The sequence below is a fragment of the Hydra viridissima genome, unplaced genomic scaffold (assembly GCF_058129835.1).
Source record: "Hydra viridissima isolate aposymbiotic clone 2 unplaced genomic scaffold, HvirCarnegie_v1 scaffold_7, whole genome shotgun sequence".
Lineage (NCBI taxonomy): Eukaryota > Metazoa > Cnidaria > Hydrozoa > Anthoathecata > Hydridae > Hydra > Hydra viridissima.
The window spans coordinates 14,352,454-14,374,551 of NW_028324306.1; the positions used below are offsets into that span (position 1 = coordinate 14,352,454).

A 22,098-nucleotide genomic window follows, 5' to 3' on the forward strand; every position below is an offset into this window, starting at 1 on the left:
AGTATAATATAGCAATTCAAAAAGAATACTTATGAAATCCTTCTACATTTGTTAAATAATACTGTATCACTTATAACATTTTGTGAAATAACTTTATTGCTTACAGGGAATTTAAAAAATAAAATTAATACCTTCAGAGCACACAACGTTGTAAGATTCAGAACACAATCTATCGTCCCATCCCTGTTTACCATTAGATACAGCACAATTCTCACGCATGCCACCATCTGGCTTTCCGTAACCCCAGTTACTGAATATTAAGGTTTCATTGTTAGTCCATTTCCACGATTCCTCTTCATCATTTACTAATCCTAACCATACAGTTGATGGAGCTAGTAAATCTAGAAACACATTGTCACTTGGGTTGGTGATAATAGGCAGTGAGGCACTGAAATTAGAACACTGCAACTGAGCTTGCTCAAAAGTGTAATTTTTTGAGAGCAGTTGATAGCACTGATTCTCATAGTAGTAGTAACCTTCATCGCAAAGTCCTGGTAGAAAAACGTTACAATTTGTTTTTGGCATAAAATAAATCTGTTACGATAAAAAGTAAAAATAAATTTCTTCTCAGCAGCCTTTTTATGTAAAAGACATTTTTATGCTACCCTAAGAATTATAGAAAATCAAAACTTTTTTTTTTCTTGATGAAAGTCGTTATATGCCTACAATTCTGGCTGAAATGTCATGACAAAAGGTCTTCAGAGTTTCAATATCCAACGTATTTCCTTGTTTGTTGTACTTTTGTGATTTGTTAATGCTGATGAATGATTCTGTTCTTTTCTCTAACATTGAGTCTGTACAAAAAATTTCTGTAGAAATGCAAACTTCAGCACAAATTTTATTATCCTTCATTTTTTTGTCCAAACTTCAACACATTTTTTATAAGATAACATTTGTGCTGAAGTTTACATTTCTACAGAAATTTTTTTGAACAGACTCAATGTTAGAGAAAAGAACAAAATCATTCATCAACATCAACAAATCACAAAAATACAACAAGTGAGGAAATACTCTGGATATTGAAACTTTAAAAAACTTTTGTCATGACATTTCAACTGAAATTGAAGGCATAACGAGTTTCTGAAAAAAAAAAAAATCTCAAATAAGCATATGCAAGAATTTCTGACGTAAATGCAGATAAATGCGTCTCAGCAGCTCAAAATTATCCTAATAATCTAACAGCTTATAATAATACTTTTAAGGCCGTTATAAGGTCGTATTGAAGTAGCTACGTACATTTATCTGTTTAGAACAGCTAGATTTGTGGAAAGACATGGATTTCTCATGACAGTATCACCTCAATCCTTAAATTTAAACATTTAAGTAATTTTATCACACACCAAGTTCGATTGACCAAAGACTTTTTTTTTAAAGAGTGGCAGATTTAAGCCATTTGAGAGTGTGTGTAATTGGGGAACTTTTTTTGTAGTTTACAAAACCAAATGTCTTAAAAAACATAATAGACCCAGAAGAGTATAGTTGTTAATGTCAAAATGTTTTATTATGAAATAGATTATAGTACAGAATTTGCAATCCACAATTGGGAGAAACTTGTTCAACTCTATTTGCTATTTTGTATTTACCTTTATATATATGTTTGGCTCATTTCGTTAATGAGAGTATAAAATAAAAGGCCGAAACATACAATAGATGATCAAAGGATGCAACAAAATCGAACATTTCTGCTAATTAGTAAATAAAAAATTGAATTTTTGTTAAACAAAAATTTAAAATAAGAACAAAAAAATAAAGATAAAGAAGTGCACACATAAATTAACTTTTTGTAACAGGTGTTTCACTAAACAAGCTGTCCCCATTACTTTTGTACAGCTTTGAATTTGGGACAAAAGTAAAGAATAGAGTTTTTAGATATTGGGAAAAAGATTTTTTTTTCAATTCTTTTTAATTTTTAGAAAAAAATAACTAAACACATATTTACTAAAAAAAAAAAGAAAAATTCTAGAGAGGGTGGGGATACAAATATTACACAAAGGCTGTTTTATTTTGTGTTTTATTACTTGCAGTGCTTTTAATCTAAGCATAAAGTAATTGTTAGCATAACTTTTAACATATGAAAATATAAAATATATAAAAAATATACAATATATAGTGAAAAATAACAACTCAAACTTACTAGGATATGTTACATAATAAACAGATATTGTTTGATATTTGTTATACACCCAGTTAACAGATTTCATACAAACTTCCATGTGAGTATTGTTCTTTGACTAAAAAAAAATTTTTCTTTAAGAGTCTTTACAAACAAGTTAAGTTATAATTTAGTTATAATTAAGATTGCTTTACAAAACCATTTATAAACATTCTTGTTTCACATTAACTTTATGACTTAAAAATTTCTGAAATAATAAAAACAAATTGAACATTAGGCAATAACCAAAAAAAAATTAAAATAGAATATTTTAATACAGCAGTAAAAATAAAAAAAAAAAAAGTTGACACAAAAATTTTAAAAAACACAGTTGTATTGCAAATGAATCTCAGAACTCTTTAAAATTATAAGAAAGGATGGTAAGGAACATAATAAACTAACCCTAACAATTAGTAAGAAAACAGGTTTAACTACTTGAGAAATAAAAAGCGCATGATGCCTATGTGTTTCTGATAAAAATAGAAATTTTGCATACAGTACTACCTAGTATTTTATGCGAAATTCCTATTTAGTATCAGAAAATAATGTCACAGAAAATATTTATTTTGTTTAACTTTTTGTTATTATTACTAATTTCCTATGCTATTTATGAAATCTCCAGTGATACACAGATTATAACAATTAGTGCTTTTCATCTAAATAAACAAGTTAAGTTTTTTTTCTGTTTGTTTATTGACTGTGCCAAATAAAAACTGCATGAAATGATTATTAAGTTTTCTTGTACTTAAAAAAATACTTATGAAAGAAAAAAATGATTATTTCTATATCTTATTCTCATCTAATAAATTATATTTTCACGTTTTTCTATTACCACATTCAAAACTTCTTTTCCATGCCATAGAGTCCCAAAGCATCAATTGTCCCTGCCAACTTTCATTGTACCATTCATACAGCTCATTTTGTAAGCTTTTCCCTTTTTGTGCCATACTTTTACAGCTCCATCAGATGATTTAAGATTTTATCACTCCATAAAAAACTTACATTTCTTCAATGTTTCTATTATTCTAGATATGTACAATTTATAATTCAGGTCTCATTCTCAACCTCAAAATAACCTTGCTTCACTAGGTTCACAACTAAATTATGTTAGCTTGCAGTTCAATGTTTGCCTCTTTATGTAAAATGAGAAATAATTACAAACTTTTATTTCATTTGTATATTTTACCTATTTTCAAATAATTATAATGTGAAAGTTCATGAAACTTTGAAAAAAACTAATTAAACTTACACCTTTTTATTCTGCTTTTTATTAATTTCTGTTTGCTATTAGCTTCAAACTGTTTTAAAACAATTATGCAACAATTAAAATTGACCACCACATTTTTAAAAACAACAAACAAACAAAAAAAACAGGATTTTTATTTCACCTGCTATCTTTTGTTTTACATTACAACAAAAGTGATTCAAAAATAAATAAAAAACTGATAAAAACCATTTGCTGCAACTTTTATTTTGCAAACTGTAAATGAAAAGCACTTCTTTATTTGTACCATTTTTATTTCAACTGTAATAATTTTTACCAATTATCATAAATAACTGATTAAGTGCCCATGGCTGATTGATCAATACTAAACAAAAGTCCAAATAAACAAAATAAACAATTGAAATTATACATCACGATAATATTTATTTGTGACTTACTCCAAAAACCACATAAAAAAAGACATAATGTATATCAGGCTTATAAAAGTAGGCCAGATTTAAATACATCTACTCAGTGCTAGTGTTAGTATTTTGTCTCCAATCTTAGTCTCTTGGTGTATCTTCTTGAAAATTGTAAATACTTAGGTCAAAAAGAATAAATTCTGGCCCTTTGTAACAGCATGGGAATGTTTATGGGAATAATATGGTCACAATAAACATTTAGAATGAGAGTTAATTAATGCATAGGTAATTCTATACAACTTTTGTAACTGCTAGTGATTGTAAAATACTTCAAAATATTGATGTGAATCATGCTATGAATTTTTCAGTTTTAAATTTGTTTGCAAGCTAGCAAATTATTCTTTATGGGTTTCTGTTTGAGTTTGTTTCTTGATTCAAGTAAAAGTAAACATCACTGAAAAGATACAAAAAAATCACCTGGATCATTTTTATCATAAAAACTTATTATACAACATTTGGAACTTGGTGATTAGGATGAAGTTTTGCTGAGCTTGCCTTGAGTGTTTGTGCCAGTGAAACTCATGGTTTAAAGATATCCACACAATTTGATATTCCTATTTGATATAATATGAAGGGAATGTCACACACGCACACACACACACGCACACACACACACACACACACACACACACACACACACACACACACACACACACACACATGACATGAAGGGAATGTCACAATCATTTTATTAGATTTGATATTTTTATCAATGTGAGAGGTGTCTATCATTACCAAATCATTAAGTTTATCTTGGTTCCTTCAATGAGCAAAAAAAAATCATTATTATCATTTACATGAACACCTCTTTCTAGAGGCTCATGTTCATTTGGTTTGGCAAAAAAAAGATTCTAAATCACTATCAACCAAATCAGGTAAGTTTAAAAAGCTGACACTTTAGCTTCCAGATACAAGTCTGGTAGTCATGTTAAGTTAAAAATTCATCTGAGCTCTTGGCATCTCAACTCAATGATAAAACCAGAGACAAAAAACTTTTAAAAAAAATAAATAAACTTCAAAATGGAACTAAAGTCACTTTCTATTGCTTAAGAATACAAAACTTTTACAATTTTTAATGAAAGGATGAGGTTGTTCTTTTTTGCTTCACGGAAAGAATCTCACAGCTATTTATTAACACTTGCTTAAAAGAACGATTTTTAATGTTCAAACTTACCCATCCCCAGTGTAGCTTTTGAAAAAAATTTTTAAAAAATTCATTAAAATACTTTAAAACAATAATTGATGACTGTTATCTGATCTGCAGGAAACAAGTATACCATATTACTATCTTGTAATAGTTAAATAACCAATTAAATTTTATATTTTTTGTTATGACTTTAGATTAAGTCTTAATTATTTTTCAAATATTTCTTTAAATGATTTTTAACAACTTATCTATCGGAACAGTTACAATATTGGTACTAGATACTACTCAGTGATATACCTTGAACCAAAAACATTTTTATTAAAGGTTAAAAAAGTAAACATGATGTATTTGTAAATTGAAAAATATGAATTATACAAGTTAAAGATTGGGTTGCTAAACTTCATCAAACTAGAGTTTTTAAAATGTACAAACAATAGCGTTAAAAATGGACTTTAGTACAACAACTTTTCCTATCAATTTTTTTTTTTTTTTTTTTGTATATGAAATGAATAGCACAATAATACTAAAATATATCATGTAAACAAAGGTCTCAATTCTCATGCATTCAATAAAAATTAACTACAAACCTCTATCCATACAGAAAAATCATTCATAGAATTAATATTTGAGAAGAAAAATCCAGTTTTGACACCAATTGAAGTGAAAGTTACAGGATCAGGTAATATTGGAGAGTGCTCATTGTATGTTGCCACCTTAATAGTAAAGAACCAAGTTTTACTTCATAAATATTCTTAAGAAAAAAAAAATCATTTTAGTCAATAATAATTCATTACAAACAAATATAACTTTATCTCATACATCTAAATGCTATAGCACAAAAACACATACATTACAAAATGTTGACTTGACTCCATTGTCATTAGTTATATTTAATGATACTTCACCCAATTCAGAAATGAAAACAGGAATGGGTTCATATATTGCTAACCAATGCTAAAAGAAAATCTTCATAAAACTCACAAATCTTCTGAAATAGATTTAATTAAGAAGAATTCTCTGAACTTTTATTAACACATTAAAATCATAATTGTAAACCTAATCCAATAAAATTACAAAAAAAGCTCTTACAATTTTTACACCTTCATGTACACCATCAAAGTTCTGAAGCTCTCTTGCACAAATGATGTAATTTTGAAAATATGTATAAGAATAATAAGATTCATGCCAAACTGTTAAAGCATCATTAAATTTATTTGATTTAAGACTGATAGAAACCAAGAGTATTGGAATGCGTGAGTCCTTAAAAAAAAAAATTTTTTTAACAAAAAAAAAAAAAAAAAAAAAAAAAATTTTTAACAAAAAAAAAAAAAAAAACAGTAAACAAATTTCATAACATTTTTTTTTATTATCTCTAAACTTTTATACAAATATAAACTTAGAAAAGCATAACTTTTGTTTGCACAAAACTTATAATACTTAAGTAAACATACATTTAAAGAAATTAAAGCACACTGGCTTCCAGTTTCCCATGTAGGTAGCTCAATAATTCCTCCATCAAGAAGACCTGGTATGAAAACACCTTTTTGGAATGCTACCCAATAAACATTGGGTGGAGAAAAACTGTCAAAAAAATGTCTCCCAGCAACTAGAACACATGCATTAAAGCCATTTATAGTAACATTTTCACTCCAGACTGCTGATGCATCAAACATCTTCTTTTCATTAGAGTCCCACGATACAGTTAAAATGACCTAGGAAAACATTTCATTTAAAATAGTTTTTGAAAGTTGTTTTCTCAATGTATTTTCTATAACTGAACACAAAATCTAGGTGAAAAAGTTTACTTGTAATGGGTAAAACTCATAGAAAAAATTTGAATTTAATGTGACATATTTGCAGAATGCACCAGGTGCATTTGGTACTGAATCCAACTTAACACTTCCAGTAAGATATGGATATTCTAAAATAAAAGATTTCCTAAAATAGTTTTAAAAACCTTTAATTATATTAGAAGTAATTATTAAAGGTGTTTAATTGGGTTTTTGTGAAGTATAACATATCTGTTCATGTGACTTACAAAATAGTATACATAATTCATTTTAAAAACTTATTTAAAGTTTTTTTTACTGTAAACATATCTTAACATTTCTTATAACATATTTTAAAAGCTTAAGATTGATCTCTTAATACCATGAAAAAAGTTAACTTGATCTTTCATAAAAGAAGAGAACTTTGGATTGAAGAAAATAAGCACAGAATAAATTATAACTAATTTTATCAGTTGTATTGTTAGATATATTTAAAACAACATGCAGAATTCTGCAAATGATAAAATAATTGTGAAATGCTACAGCTATATAAGAAAAAAATATTTATGCTAGTCAATAAGAATTATTGATTTTTCTAAAAACTTTTTTACAAATGACTTTTACCATAGCATCAAAAGTTATTTTCTCATCAGGCAGATATTAGGAAATATAACTGAACTGTGCATAAAAACAATAGATCATAAAAAAACAATTGAAGAAAATTAAAATAAACCAAATTTAACCTACGTTTGCATGCTCCTTTATAAGCCAATGGCGGCCAAATTTCAGTGTTGTTTCCGAATTCCTTGCATAAACTCATTTGCATACTACATTCACTTGAATATGTTACAAAATTGGCACCGCATACTTCATCAGTTGTTAAAGGACATGATGTTTTACATCCACAATATGGTTTTGAATTGTCATCTAACTGACATTCCAGCTCTTCTGCACAAGGGTTCGAAGAACAAGCATCTATGTTTCCAATTACAGTATAGTGAACTTTTACTGGGAATGATCGATGAGTTTGGTTATCCCAAGAATTTTTAGTACAAACAGTTACATAATTTTTGTCAATACTATGGACCCATGTAATTAAGTTACCGATAATTGACATTGATTCATTTGTTATAGCACCTAAATCGGGCACTAATACTTCAGGTGTCACAAAGACCATTGGTATCTCTGAATAGCGATAAGTAAAATTGATCTTCTCACAAAAGCGTTCCTCATTACCTGCAGCAAGATTTAGGTTTGTATCAAAGATATAGGTTTGTGCTTCAGAAATATTTCTAACAGGGGTAGCAACAGCTAAATAGCTTATCCAAATATCTTTTAATTCAGAGAAAGCAAACTGCTCTTTATAACATACACCAAATCCATTAGCAGTTACATTATACAGCCATATTAATGGGAAATCAGATTGATATTTATTATAAACAGGTGAATAAGCATTTATATTTATTACAGGCAAGCTGTCCATTTCAGTTATAAAAAATTGGTACATGCAATTTATGGTTGTGTATGACAAAGCTCGAAACTTTCCAGCTTGAACTTGGCGTGCTAATGAAGGCGGGAAATAATCAACAGACATTAATAAAAGTGAGTTGAATTGATTCAAGTTTTGGTTTCCAACAAATGTTGCAACAAATAATTGGTACCAACCAATATATGTCAAAAAAGAGTTGGAAGGAAAAGACCCTGATACAATCTGGGAAAAAGTAACTGAATTACTGTCAAGAAAACTACCACCAAGATAATTGAAAGCATTAATTTGGAATAGATTTTGAATATATTCGAACTTCATTGATAATATTTTGCCAGTATCTAAAAGAAGAAAAAATATGTAAAATGCTTTAAAGGCATGCTTGTAACAAAGTTCTTTTAAATTTAAACTTTTTTCACAATTTTTTTCAGACAAAGATCTTTAGTTAACTATTATACTAATGAAATATTTTAAAAATCACTGTTACTTAATTGCTGTAATCAATTAAGAAATTTATCAATAGTGGAAAATAATACATTTTTTTTTTCTGGAAAATGATGTAAAAATGTTTAGGAATCTTTTCCACTATATTTTGTAAAAACAATAGTAAGTTAGGTAAATAATTATTAAGTTATGTAAGTAATTACTAATTTAGGTAAGTGAATTCTAAGTTAGCTAAATAGTTATTAATTTAGGTAAGTCAATCCTAAGTTAGGTAAGTAAATAGCTTAATGTTACTTTAAAAATTCTAATAATCTTTTTGAATGATCAGAGTAAGGAAGAAACAGGTAAGAATGTCACTTCATTTACCAGGAAGTAATTCTGAAATGCTGTAATTCTGAAATTCTGAAATGCTAGAATGAAAGTCTGCTAGAAGAGCATTTAGATTTCATTCACCTAGAACAAAAATTAACTAAAACTTCATTTTTTAATTTTCCTAAAAAATGTACATTTCATTTTTAGATTTTTTGAACTGAACTGTTTTGTTTTTTAAAAATGCTAAAATCTTGTCTTCTAGTGCTTCTTTAGGCTTCCATACTAAAGTTAGGTGGAGCCTGACTAATATTTTGTTCATGAACTGGCCAAGGCATCAGGTTAAATTATGTATTCCTAACCATACTTTGATTATGCAAGCTGAATTGGCAGGAGCATCATCTTGTAATCAATCTGCTAATACGTTCTCAAGTGTAGGCTGATTCAACTTGTATACATGCTGTACAAACCTAGCTTGATAAATTTGAAGCAGTCCTCTGCCAAAAAAGTTGTCACCACCTAAAAGTCTTAATGTGTAAAAGATCTGTTGCTAAACTCTCTTTTACATTTCCTGCTTATTAGTTCAAAATTACCTTCATCACTAAAAATTAATTGCTTCCACTTTCTGAAGGAGTAAGGTATTCTCTTATTACAATCTATTAAACTTTTGAACTTATCTCTGGAAACCAGCAGGGATTTTCTGACATGCATATATAATAATGATTTCAATCTAAAATATTTCTTACGAAATGTAAATGAGATGTTATGAGATCCTATGTAAAGAAATTTACTTTTCCTGGCCATTGTTGAAGCTTCTTATAAGATAATAATAACTCATTCTTGAATAAGGCCACAAAAGAAATAAAATCAAAAAAGTTTCATCAAACAGATCAATTCTTTTTTAGGAATGAATTTGTTAAAAATTGATTCAAGAGGCTGCCACATTGGTATTAAAAATTTAGTCTTTTAAAAAGATGAATTCGACCTTGTTAGCAATTGTGTGATAACCTTTCAAAATGTGCTAACAAACTTGCTCTTATTATTATTAAATCTCCTTTCAAATTTTTTTGCTCACATAGATAGCAAAATGCAAAAATTGTATATCACTTTAATGTCTCAGAAATATCATCACTATTTGAAAAGTTGCCAGTGGTGGTAAGGTTAATCTAAAGATCATAACAAAATACTGAATCCAAAATGAGACTTGAAAATAGTTGCCTTGACTTTTATTGTGTCAAGGCAAGGAGTGATTTTATTATCCTGAAAACAAATGTAAGTGTAGTGATGATATATATTATCATATCTTTTCAGATTCACTTTTGATAATTCTATTAGTTAAATATCATGTTAATTTGATAAATGTAGTTTTTTTAAGCCTAATTGATTAATAACCAACACTATGAAATGATTCTAATTAATAAAACTTAGTGGTTGGATGCTGCTATGTATTATTTTATTTTGTTTGCTTTCTGTTTTGGCAACATTATCACTGAGACCTCTTTTTTTTTAATTACTCCCAGAAACAAATGAAATAAAATGCAGCATTTTCTGTGATGAAATGTTTATTACACAATGACCTAGTTTAAAAAAAAGAAAAAAGTTATATAAAAGACAAAAATACATTTAAAAATGTTTCTATTTGAAGAACATACTTTTATATTTCATAAAAATGCAGTTTAACCAATTCAACTAATATCTTCTCTATGGTGTTTGTTACGTAATCGGTAAAAGTATTTAAAAAAATATTTTTAAAATGTTGATTAAAAACACTTTATATCATTATAACTAGTTACAAAAAAAATTTTGTTTTGCAATATAAAAATTATATAAAAATTGTAATAAGGTTAACTTTTATTCTTGAAATTTTAAAAAAATTTAAAATTTGTAGTGTAGTTAAGATAAATCATGTTTAAATACTGATTTATTTATCTTAAATTTATAAAATAGCTATTTCTATATTAAAAACACGATGAGTACATTAAGAAATATGTTATTAATACTATACCAAACTTTGGATTCAAAACTATTAAAGAAATTCATTAAAATAAAATGATAACCGGGAAAACCTGTGTTATTTGGGGGGGTAGATGTTGTAATTGATGAATTATCACATTCAGATAACTTTAACACTACTTTTCCAAGTTCAAGCAAATCAGTATTTTTAAAGGGTAAAATAAGTGGAGAGCATGAAACATCACTGACATATCCGACTTGCCCACCAACTGCATCAAGCCTCTGGTAGTAAAATATAGCAAATGATTTTGTATCATCTGATGCAATGACAGATTGGAATGTGCTCATCTAAAGTAATAACAATCAAATAAAATATGAAAACAGTCTTAGCAGGAAAAAAAACATGTTTTTTGATATCTACAAACATACCAAGTTTGGGTTAGAAAATGCAGGAACCATTTCCCAAGTGGCAATAATTATGTGAGAAGCATTGAAAGAAGCATCATATGTGTCTCTTACTTCAGCAGTGACATTCATTAGCACAGCTGGATCAACTGATTCTCTATAGTATACATTACCAACTTGAGAAATATTAAAATCAGCAGCATAAACTGCTAGTAGAGGCTGACTAGTGATACTTGTAATTTCAGAAACAGCACTGACACCATCAAGTGAAATAATACCATTCACATTTATCTACAAATTTTTAAAACATTTATTTGTTAACAGCAATCAAGAAATAAACTGTAAAAATACAAAAGGTTAAATATTAAAAAGTTTAAATATTTTATGTATTTAATACTACATTAAATGAAAATGGTTTTTTAAAAAAAAGTCAATTTTCTTTTTCTTTGTTTAACTCAATGAGAAACTCATGATGTTCAGGGATATTATTATGCTTTTGCATATTTATTAGGAAAAACTTCTTTTATTGTTATTTGAAGTAAATTAAAGCATTTGCATTACCATGAATATGGGACTTTAAGTTTATGATGAATCTCTTTGAAGGTTAATCTTTTACTTAAAGTTTATTAGATTGGATACACTATAAGCCTCTTATTGTTTTAAGTAACAAAAAAATATTTAGTAAATAAGAAAACACTTTAAAATGTGTGTGTCTGGCTTAAAAGGGCCTTATCAAGAGTTTTATGTTGTTATCAGTATGTGACAATTACACAACTCTTTTTTATTTTACTTTATAAACTTATTTTACCACCATTTACAATAAAGAGAAGTTGAAGCTTGTTGAAATAGAAGATGATTTTTTGAATTTACACCAAAGTAATTTTGGAAGGATATATATAACTTTGACAGATTTGTATTTATTAGAGATGCACTGGTTTTTCAATTTAATTTTCCAAATATTAAATGGAAAAAACACAGCACATAGGTAGCATTCATCATTCATTCAATACAGAAAAGTAGGGGCTCAATTAAAATGAATAAAAGAAATCATGTTGTGTCATTCGGAATAGGAACACCTGAGATAGCGTCTGCAACTGAAATTCAAAGTTAGCAAGTCATAAAGAATGAAATTTGTAGAAAAAAATTTGGCTGATAACTTACAAATACAGTGGCTTTTAAAAATATAAGGTCACTTATTAAGCAATTACTTAAAATATTTCTATGTTTTTTATAAAAATAAGAGATTTTTTAAAAATTTTTATTTGGAATACAATTTAAAACCAAAATAAAAAAGAAACTTTTAGTACCAAAATCAATCAAAAAACAGAGTTAGGTCAAAAAACAAGGATAAAAAAAGTATCAAAAATATAAGGTCAGTTAATTTAAACTTAATAACTCTTAAATCAATTATATGAGAATCCTGAAAAATTGTACTTGCTTTGACTAATATAAATTACAAACAAATTTGAAAATCAAATCAAGTTCTAACCAGTATTTCAAGAGATACTTCAATTGGTAAATTCTTGGCATACCAGAAGCAGAATGGGCAGAAAATCACTATCACAAGAAGTCACATGGCAAATAATCTGTCTATCCAAAGATAACAGAAAAAGTTAACGACAAATAGCAAGATTATGATTGTGTTTCACTATACTGTGTCCAAACAACGCTGAAAATTGACGTAAAAGATTTCACCAAGAGTTGGCAGGCCATCAAAACTTAATTCTAGGGATCAAAGCTTATTGTATTGAAGAGTAAAAGAAGATCCTAAAATTAGCTACCGAGAACTGTCAGCTAAATTTAGTTGTAAGGTTGTTTACATTAGTGTTAGTTATAGCACAGTTAAAAGGTTTCTTAATAAAAAAGATATTCACTGTTATGTTGCAGCAAGAAATGCACCTTTAAGGGTGACAGGATTAAGAGATATAATTGGTGTAAGGAAAGACTTCACTGACCAGAAGAAGATTGGTCTAGGGTTACTTATAGTGATGAATCAAATTTTCAGGTGGTTAATCATAAATCAAGATTTATTTTTAAAGGATTTAGCTTCAGAGAAATGTAAGGAAAGATGTATACCAAGAGTAAAAGATGGTGGTGACTTGATAGGTATATAGGGATGGATTTCTTAAAGGGGATAAGATTATATATATATATATATATATATATATATATATATATATATATATATATATATATATGTATGTATGTATGTATGTATGTATGTATGTATGTATGTATGTATGTATGTATGTATGTATGTATGTATGTATGTATGTATGTATGTATGTATGTATGTATGTATGTATGTATGTATGTATGTGTGTGTGTGTGTGTGTGTGTGTGTGTGTATGTATGTATGTATGTATGTATGTATGTATGTATGTATGTATGTATGTATGTATGTATGTATGTATATATATATATATATAGGGAGAATTAACCAGTATAATTACAAAAAGACATTGGAAAATAAGCTTTACTCTACTGCTAGCTCATTTTTAGAAGGCATAAAAATTGAAATTCTCCAACAGGGTGGTGAAGCGGCACATACTAGCAACTAAAATGGTGAAGCGGCACATACTAGCAACAAAAGAGTGGTTTCAAAGGCAACATCACTCTTCTACCCTGGTTAGTACGATCACCAGACCTGAACCCCATCTAAATTATTTGGTCATGGACAGACAAAAAATTATCAAGAGAGAAAGTGGAATGCTTTGCGCAACTGAAACTTGTGTTAGAAAAAATTTAGAATAAGATCCTAAATGAATCATGTATGCATCAGACTGAATCTATGCAAAAACTTATTTGAGTCTGTGTAAAAGTACTGAATTAAAGCATGATCTAATATTTTTGACACATTTTTTTTATTACAGTTTTTTGACCTATATCTCTTTTTTGATTGATTTTGGTATCAAAAGTGATACTTTTTAAAAATTTTTTTTCTTTTCATTTTGGTCATACAATGTATTCCAACTAAAAATGTAAAAAAATCTCTCTTCATTTATTTAACAGCTATTGAAGTAATTTATTTAACATTTATTTGAAGTAATTTAAGTAATCAATAAAAAAAATCTTATTGATCTTATATTTTTGAAAGCCATTGTATAAGGAATTATTTTTGAAAGCCATTGTATAAGGAATTATTTTTGAAAGCCATTGTATAAGGAATTATTTTTGAAAGCCATTGTATAAGGAATTATTTTTGAAAGCCATTGTATAAGGAATTATTTTTGAAAGCCATTGTATAAGGAATTATTTTTGAAAGCCATTGTATAAGGAATTATTTTTGAAAGCCATTGTATAAGGAATTATTTTTGAAAGCCATTGTATAAGGAATTATTTTTGAAAGCCATTGTATAAGGAATTATTTTTGAAAGCCATTGTATAAGGAATTATTTTTGAAAGCCATTGTATAAGGAATTATTTTTGAAAGCCATTGTATAAGGAATTATTTTTGAAAGCCATTGTATAAGGAATTATTTTTGAAAGCCATTGTATAAGGAATTATTTTTGAAAGCCATTGTATAAGGAATTATTTTATTCATCGAAATATATTGCCATACTGCATATACACTCTTGCCATTCAAACAGCATGTTATTCAGATTGTTGATATAAAATCTGGAGAGCAAAAATCAATAATTTCCTAAATTATTTTCCTATTAAAATAAATGTCCAAATTGCAGTAGAAGAAGTACTCTTCTCTTATGTATACATCTATGTCTATAAGTATTCATGGACATCAGTTTGAGAACAGACAGTGACAAAATAATAGAATAATTTCTGTAAGCTGCTTTATATGCTAAAAGATTAATAAATAATAATAAAAACCTGATTTTCAACTATAATATATATACATCTTCTTAGGATACCCTGTATATAATATATTCCTACATACAGAGGATAAGACATCCAGGGGGTAAGTTTGGTGAGTAACTCTAATTCCTGTAGTTTTTCCACAGTCAGTTTTTTGTGCAGGGTGTGGTATGGCATTATCATGAAAGAAGATGGGTCAACCTGTTGATCAATTTAGAGTGTTTATCTGTTTTTACATCAGATTGTAATTTTTTTTTCTGTTTTTTGTCATTTCTATTTTTGCATGGTTGTCAGTTTTTGCATCATTTTGTTCAACTAAATTTAACATATTTCTGTTATTATTGATGAGCTAGATCTTATGAAACCATAATGGAAACCATACTTCATAATTGTTCAAATTTTGAGCTGTTTCATTTTCAACAACATTAACATAAAAAGAAAGTTTTTATTTTTAGAGCTTATAATGATTTCTTTAAACAAGCAAGATGTGTAACTTCCCAACTTTTCTTTTTCCTTTATCTGCATTTTCTTTTAACTCATATCTTATTAATAATAAATCATATTTTATAACTTAATTGAATTCTTTTTGGTATTTTTTTGTCTAGAGCATCTGCTCCAGACAAAATTTTAGAAAATTTAGTCTTAAAATTTAGTTGCTCTAAATCCAATTTAAGCTTGTTATTTGATTAGACTGCTTAAATTATGGATAAATATATTCAAGATATTACAATCCCAATTGTTCAGTAAAATAGTTATTGTTTTCTACAAGAAAATATTTTTACTTCTCTTGTTGTTGATGCCTACTCCATTGTTAGAGCTAGAGAACTGATGTTTAAATGTAAATCCACCTTCTCCTTTATTAAATAAAGTGGAAGTAACAGAGCTCCTGATAATGAAAATTGGAGAATAGGATTTGATAACTGAAAAGAACTGATTTCTGACACTGAACTCTGTTATAAGACTCCTGTCACTCAGTCTCTACATCAACTGGAACTTCTGCAGATAATTGAAAGACAAACCAAACCCTAGTAAACTGCAAACCAGAACAGAGATTCCCTGAACAGAGATTCTCTGACTTATTGGAACAGCTATTGGAAGTAAAAAAGTTTAATATCTAGAACAAAGTTTTGTTTTAAAAAGCATTATTCTGCTTGAAAATATAAAACACAGCTGCCAAGTTTATGGTATGCATGGAGTAAATTCTAAATCAACCTATACAGGAGTCTCTTAGATAAACTCCTTTCAACCATCAAGTTCAAATGCATTGAAGCTTTTCATGATTTATTCATTTAGCGTTATTTGTTTTATCTGGGGTCTAACAAAAATACCTACTTTCAACTAAGCTGAACTGATCTTGGAAACATGGAAACCAGGTACTGAAAGCCTTTTTAAGATTTAAACATACTTTTCACAAAGTCCGAATTCTCTTTGTTTATAGATTTCTACAAGAAAATATTTTTACTTCTCTTGTTGTTGATGTAATATATTGATGTTAATGTATGTTTAAATCTTAAAAACCATTTATGAGTTTATGTCACTACCACAACTATCCAAAATAGAGGAAGTAGCAGCCCTTTGTTAAGTTAACCCATCTTGTAAAAAGGTTAACAACTTAAGACTTTAATTTCTCCATAGATTTTCTACTGGTGAGCTTCATACTTGATACCTGAAGAAATACTAAGAAATATAAAGCAATATAAAGAAATACATATTATTTTAGATCTCCTTTAGGTGAACAGTACTGTTTGAAGTTTAATGACATATCTGTAACACAATATCTTTGTGTAACAGAAATGCCTCTAAACTTTTAAATGATACTATTTAGAAGTTTAGAGGTATTTTGTTTGTGTAACAGAAATTCTTCTAAACTTCAGATTAATGAGTAAATGAGGAAGTGCCACCCCAACACTACATATGCCTGTGAAAAGACCTTTAATATCAGTAGTATATAGTAGAAAAAGGGGCCATTTTGAAGAATCTGACTAAATTAATTATATACTAGGGTATTCTGTAGCAAGTGTTTATCTTTCAAACAAGAAACAGGAAATACAGCTTTACCCTTTGACAAAATGTCTGCATATTGCTGTCTCCATCATTAGAATTGTAATCAGAACCTATTTAAAGATTTATTATCTACTAGATGTACTCTCTTCTATATTCATTATATGTTGCATAGACTCAATTCCATTCAGTATAGAAGCAGAGACTGGATTTATTTATCATGGTGTACTGGTATAAGAGATGATTGCATGTAAACAAATACAAAAGTATTATAGATTTTTTTGTGTTTGTTTGCAATAAATCCACAGGTGTTAACTAAGCAGAAACAACAATTATTTTTTAGAGATCTAAAATACAGCAGATATACTTTACCTAGATCATTTATAATGTTCCTTGTTGCAATAAGATTGTAAATGAACCACAAATGTAGCAAAAGATATAAGGATAATTTTTGCTACATTTGAGTTTAAAAAATATTGACTGCAATTATTTGACATATTAAAGGATCAATAATGAATAAGAACATTACATTAATATCGAAAAGCATTATATTAGGTTTAGTATATTATAAATGTTGTCGGTCTTAAATCAGTAACTAGATGTGCTGTACAAAAACTAAATGCACATTTGAAATCAGTTTTTGAAACAAAATCTAGTTAACCTATACAGGTTGATGATAAAAAACTTTTTTAACCAGTGTTTTCTTTGTTAATTTGATACTTGTCTGATTATATTATATACATTGTATTATACATATTAAAAAATACTATATACATTATATTACAATATATATTTCATAATATGATATATAGTATTTCATGTTTTATAAATTATGTATAATGTTACATTTGATATTATTATATCATATAAGTTTCAATTTGAAATTTTTACTAATAATAATAATCACCTAATCACTTAACTTAATGGCTTTTTCCTTAGGTCACTTTAAAACCATTAGCCCTTATTTATTCCATGTTATTCAAAATATATAAAAACTAGAATTTTAATTTCATATATCCCAGTAAAAATCATTTATTTGAAAAACTAGCTATAGATCTTATCCATAGTTGTGTATAAGAAGTTGTTGGTAGGTATTTAAGAATCATAATAACGATGGCAACATAAATTACAAACAAGAGATCATTGGTATTTTATAAATATACTTACATAGACTCGGTTTATGGATGGGAAGTTTGAAAACAATGGAATGTATCTTGATAAAATGAATTCAACTCCATTGTCATCACCAGGTGGCACCTTACTATCAAAAGCAAGATCACCATACGGTAAAAGATTTTGATTATTAGGAGGATACACAGGTAAAAAAGGTAATATTTCACATGCAAAATTGCTGCTACACTGGCCTAAAATAAAATTAATTTAGAAACAAATTTGAATACATAATATTATGAAATTGTGAAATTAATATATAAATACTTTAATCAGTAAAGTTTAGGTAAGAAACTCAAACCTACCAAATGATTCATTTTGAAACAAGTGCAAAGCATAACCCCGACTACTGATATTTTTGTAGGAAACTGTTTTTTTATCCATTATGTTAGTAACCATGATAGAATTTTGGTTGTTGCTATTTAAATCCACCCAATTAATCCAAAAGAGCATTTTGTTAGAATAAAACATACTGAATGGATAATAACCTTGAACAAATGCTATAATCTGTCTGCAACTACCATCAAAATTTGAACTTTCAATTCTACAAGTGATAAAAACTTATGCAAATTAGTCAATTTAAAAAAACACCAAAAGTTATTTCCAACTTTAAATATTTTACAGACATCTTATTAATGCAATAAAAACTTTTGATTTTATTTTTTAATGTGTCATCTTTTATTTAGATTGTTAATAGTATGTTTGCCATGCACTGTTTGTTAAAAGCAATAAACATAGTTAAAAACTAAACAAGGTGTATGATAGCTTTTTTAAACTACTTATTGTTTAGGAGATTTATAGAACAATAAAACTTATATTATTTGATATGCTTTAACTAAATCCTTGTAATGGAATTGGACTGCTAAAAATATTTCCAAGAAAAATGTTTCCAAGAAAGGTTGGTCTAGGTGTATAAGCATCTATAACCACATTGCCATGTGTTTTAAAGATAACACTTTGCAGGCAGAAATTAAGCTTTATATTTAAAAGAAAATGTTCTTGTTAGTCTAACCAATACTTATAAATGTCTTATAAATTCATCAGTTAACTTTTAAAATTATTTGCACAAATTGATTGAATAAACTCCAAGTGGGATAGGAAATAAAAACAATAAGTAACAAAAACCACAAATACTATAATATCATCAACAATAACAAAACAAACAAGATTAACCTTTTATGAAATGAATCTGCCCAATACAACTTTTTATCTTCACGATCTATGGCCAAGGAATTGGGGAAAACAAGGTTTCCTGCAATAATTGTCATTGTGTTGTTCAAGAAAAACCTTGCAATATATCCACTATTATTTCCCCAAAATGTCACAAACAGTGATCTAAACAAACATTACTTCTCGCTCAGTGTAAAACTTTACTAGCCAATAAAATTTAGACTTTAAACAAACAAATCTTAGATTTATCACAGTTTCATTTTCAGTTTTCAAAATAAAAAGAAAAACAGTTTTCCTTAAAAAAAGACTGGAATTGTTATCTTATCAACCTGTTAAACCTTGTTTTTATGTAAAATAGATCTTACCTTGCACAATTTTCCAAAACCATTGCTCTGGGATAAACAAGTGATGATTGATTTCTTGAAACTAAAACTGGAGTTAATATCTCAGCAGTGAGATTCAATGAATAAACACCACTCCATTTTTCAGCATAAAACAGGATGTTTCTTGTCCAATCAAATGCCATGCCATCAACAACACCACCCTTCACTGAAATAAAAATATTGATTTATGAGCAAAAGTGATCTTGCAAATCTTGCAAAGGTAACAATGATTGTTAATTCAAATCTTTCAAAAAGGATTCACTATACTCATAAATTGTTGACATTTGATAAGATGCTGTAACGTCTTATCAAGCATTATCATGTTATGAGTATATTTATCAAATGACAATATTTATCATTTTATTCTAATGATTTTGTTTGTTAACTTCTTCTAAAGAACATGAGACATTTTAAAAATCTTTTTTTTTTTTTTCACTTTGAAAATCTTATTTTCATAAGAGTTTATAACTAAGATATATAAAATCATTCAAATTTAATGAGCCCTTTTTGAACATTCATCATGTGACTTCAAAATCAGACAAATTACAATTCCAGTATCTCTGTATAAACTTAACTTATTACATTATTCAATATTGATATTTAATAATTTTAAGAGTTATTTTAAATGCATTCAATGTTGATATTTAAATAATTTTAATGATATTGATACTGTTATTAAATCATATGCACAAAATTAATACCATCATGTTTTGAGTTCACTAGTTGTGAGTTTTCTTATTCTATTTTCAATGATATATCAACTTAATTGTTCATCCTTGATAATTTTTAAAAGGTGTTGCTAGTTGCTGAAAGCAGAATTTTCTTTTTTATACTTTTAAGGAAATAACAAATAAACAATATTCAGAAAATGTCAAATAATAGATTTAATATTTTGTTGTTTTCAAGAATTATTAATGTTATATAAAATGATTATTTTGCTTTAAGATCAAAGCGCAACAAACATAAGATTTGTAAGTTAAAACAAAACCTTACTAAACTAAGCTGACACAAAAACTCACCAATGTACAATGCTTTTCTATTACTGCCGTTTATATTCATTACATTGATAATTGAGAGAGTAGGAGTATTTAGAGAATAATATAGAAGTTTCTTTTCAAAATCATGATCCATAGCAACAATATTTATACTTCCTTCAGAATCATGAAAATCATTGATTGTTTCAAGATCTCCAATTTCATTCCATCTTAGGACACTATTACTCAAGGAGGCATACATAAATGTTGTATCATCATAACATGTGCGATTATCAGGTGCAAGAATACCTTCTGAACAAGAGCATCTAGAAAAAGAAACTTTTTTAAATAAAAATGTCTTGGGATAAAAATTGAAATCTTTTCTTTGATAGAATGATTTCCCAGCAATAAATGTAAATTCCAAAAAAATATAAATCTTTTTAGAAAAACAATCAATGTCTTACATAATTTCATTATTTGTAACATTGCATATATCACTACAACCACCATTGTCCCAGCAGCTTTCTAAAAAAATTAAAGATCTGATTATTAAGAAAATACAGCTGATTTTTAGTTATGGAACAAATTTAATAATATATATTAATATATTGATGTAAAAAAAAAAGAAAGAAAACAAAAAAGAAGAACTAGATTAAAGTTGAAATTGTTGAAATTGTTCATTACTTGTACATTTTGACTTTTCTTCACAAAATCCTAAGAGCAAAAAATATCAACAAGTTATACACACTCACACACATACAGAGGTAGAAATAGAGAGAGTTAAGTTACAATCATCACTTTTTTTATTGACTAGTCATCAGAAAAATGAACTTAAGATAAAACTTACGAACAGGTGGAGCTTGATGAACAGCTAAACCATATGGTCCGTTTTCATACTTAATTATGTTAATAGTTTTATTTCTAACAATATCATATTTCATTAGACTATTTGAACCTCCTACTGTCATAAACAGTGCATTTTCAAAATAAACAACAGTAAATATATTTGTTGGACTCTCTCCCAAATATTGCTGGCAAGAACCATCAAAATTGATGGAATAGAATCTAAAAAAAATCTTTTTGATCAAAATGTTAAAGAGCAAAAAATAAAATAGAATTATAATTACTTTACCTTACTTTACCTTAAATTACCAGAGACTATAGAGACTCTTATCATTTTTAAAACATGCCATCTTAATACTAATTTTTGAAGTAATACTTAAGCTTGTGTATTA

General features: G+C 27.5%; 1 protein-coding gene across 1 annotated transcript in view; it reads right to left on the minus strand.

The window, feature by feature from the left end:
• Positions 1–22,098, minus strand: part of LOC145185030 (uncharacterized) — an 81,391-nt gene that overhangs the window by 39,736 nt on the left and 19,557 nt on the right. The window contains exons 13-30 of the mRNA XM_090094359.1: positions 21,711–21,928; positions 21,548–21,577; positions 21,328–21,388; positions 20,909–21,189; positions 19,872–20,055; positions 19,510–19,671; positions 18,642–18,880; positions 18,334–18,530; positions 11,376–11,642; positions 11,051–11,294; positions 7,502–8,581; positions 6,791–6,906; positions 6,437–6,697; positions 6,075–6,245; positions 5,835–5,939; positions 5,573–5,698; positions 2,135–2,231; positions 132–491 (exon numbers count right to left, since the gene is read on the minus strand). Of these exons, the coding sequence (XP_089950485.1) occupies positions 132–491; positions 2,135–2,231; positions 5,573–5,698; positions 5,835–5,939; positions 6,075–6,245; positions 6,437–6,697; positions 6,791–6,906; positions 7,502–8,581; positions 11,051–11,294; positions 11,376–11,642; positions 18,334–18,530; positions 18,642–18,880; positions 19,510–19,671; positions 19,872–20,055; positions 20,909–21,189; positions 21,328–21,388; positions 21,548–21,577; positions 21,711–21,928 (4,199 nt within the window). The remainder of the gene's footprint in view (positions 1–131; positions 492–2,134; positions 2,232–5,572; positions 5,699–5,834; positions 5,940–6,074; positions 6,246–6,436; positions 6,698–6,790; positions 6,907–7,501; positions 8,582–11,050; positions 11,295–11,375; positions 11,643–18,333; positions 18,531–18,641; positions 18,881–19,509; positions 19,672–19,871; positions 20,056–20,908; positions 21,190–21,327; positions 21,389–21,547; positions 21,578–21,710; positions 21,929–22,098) is intronic.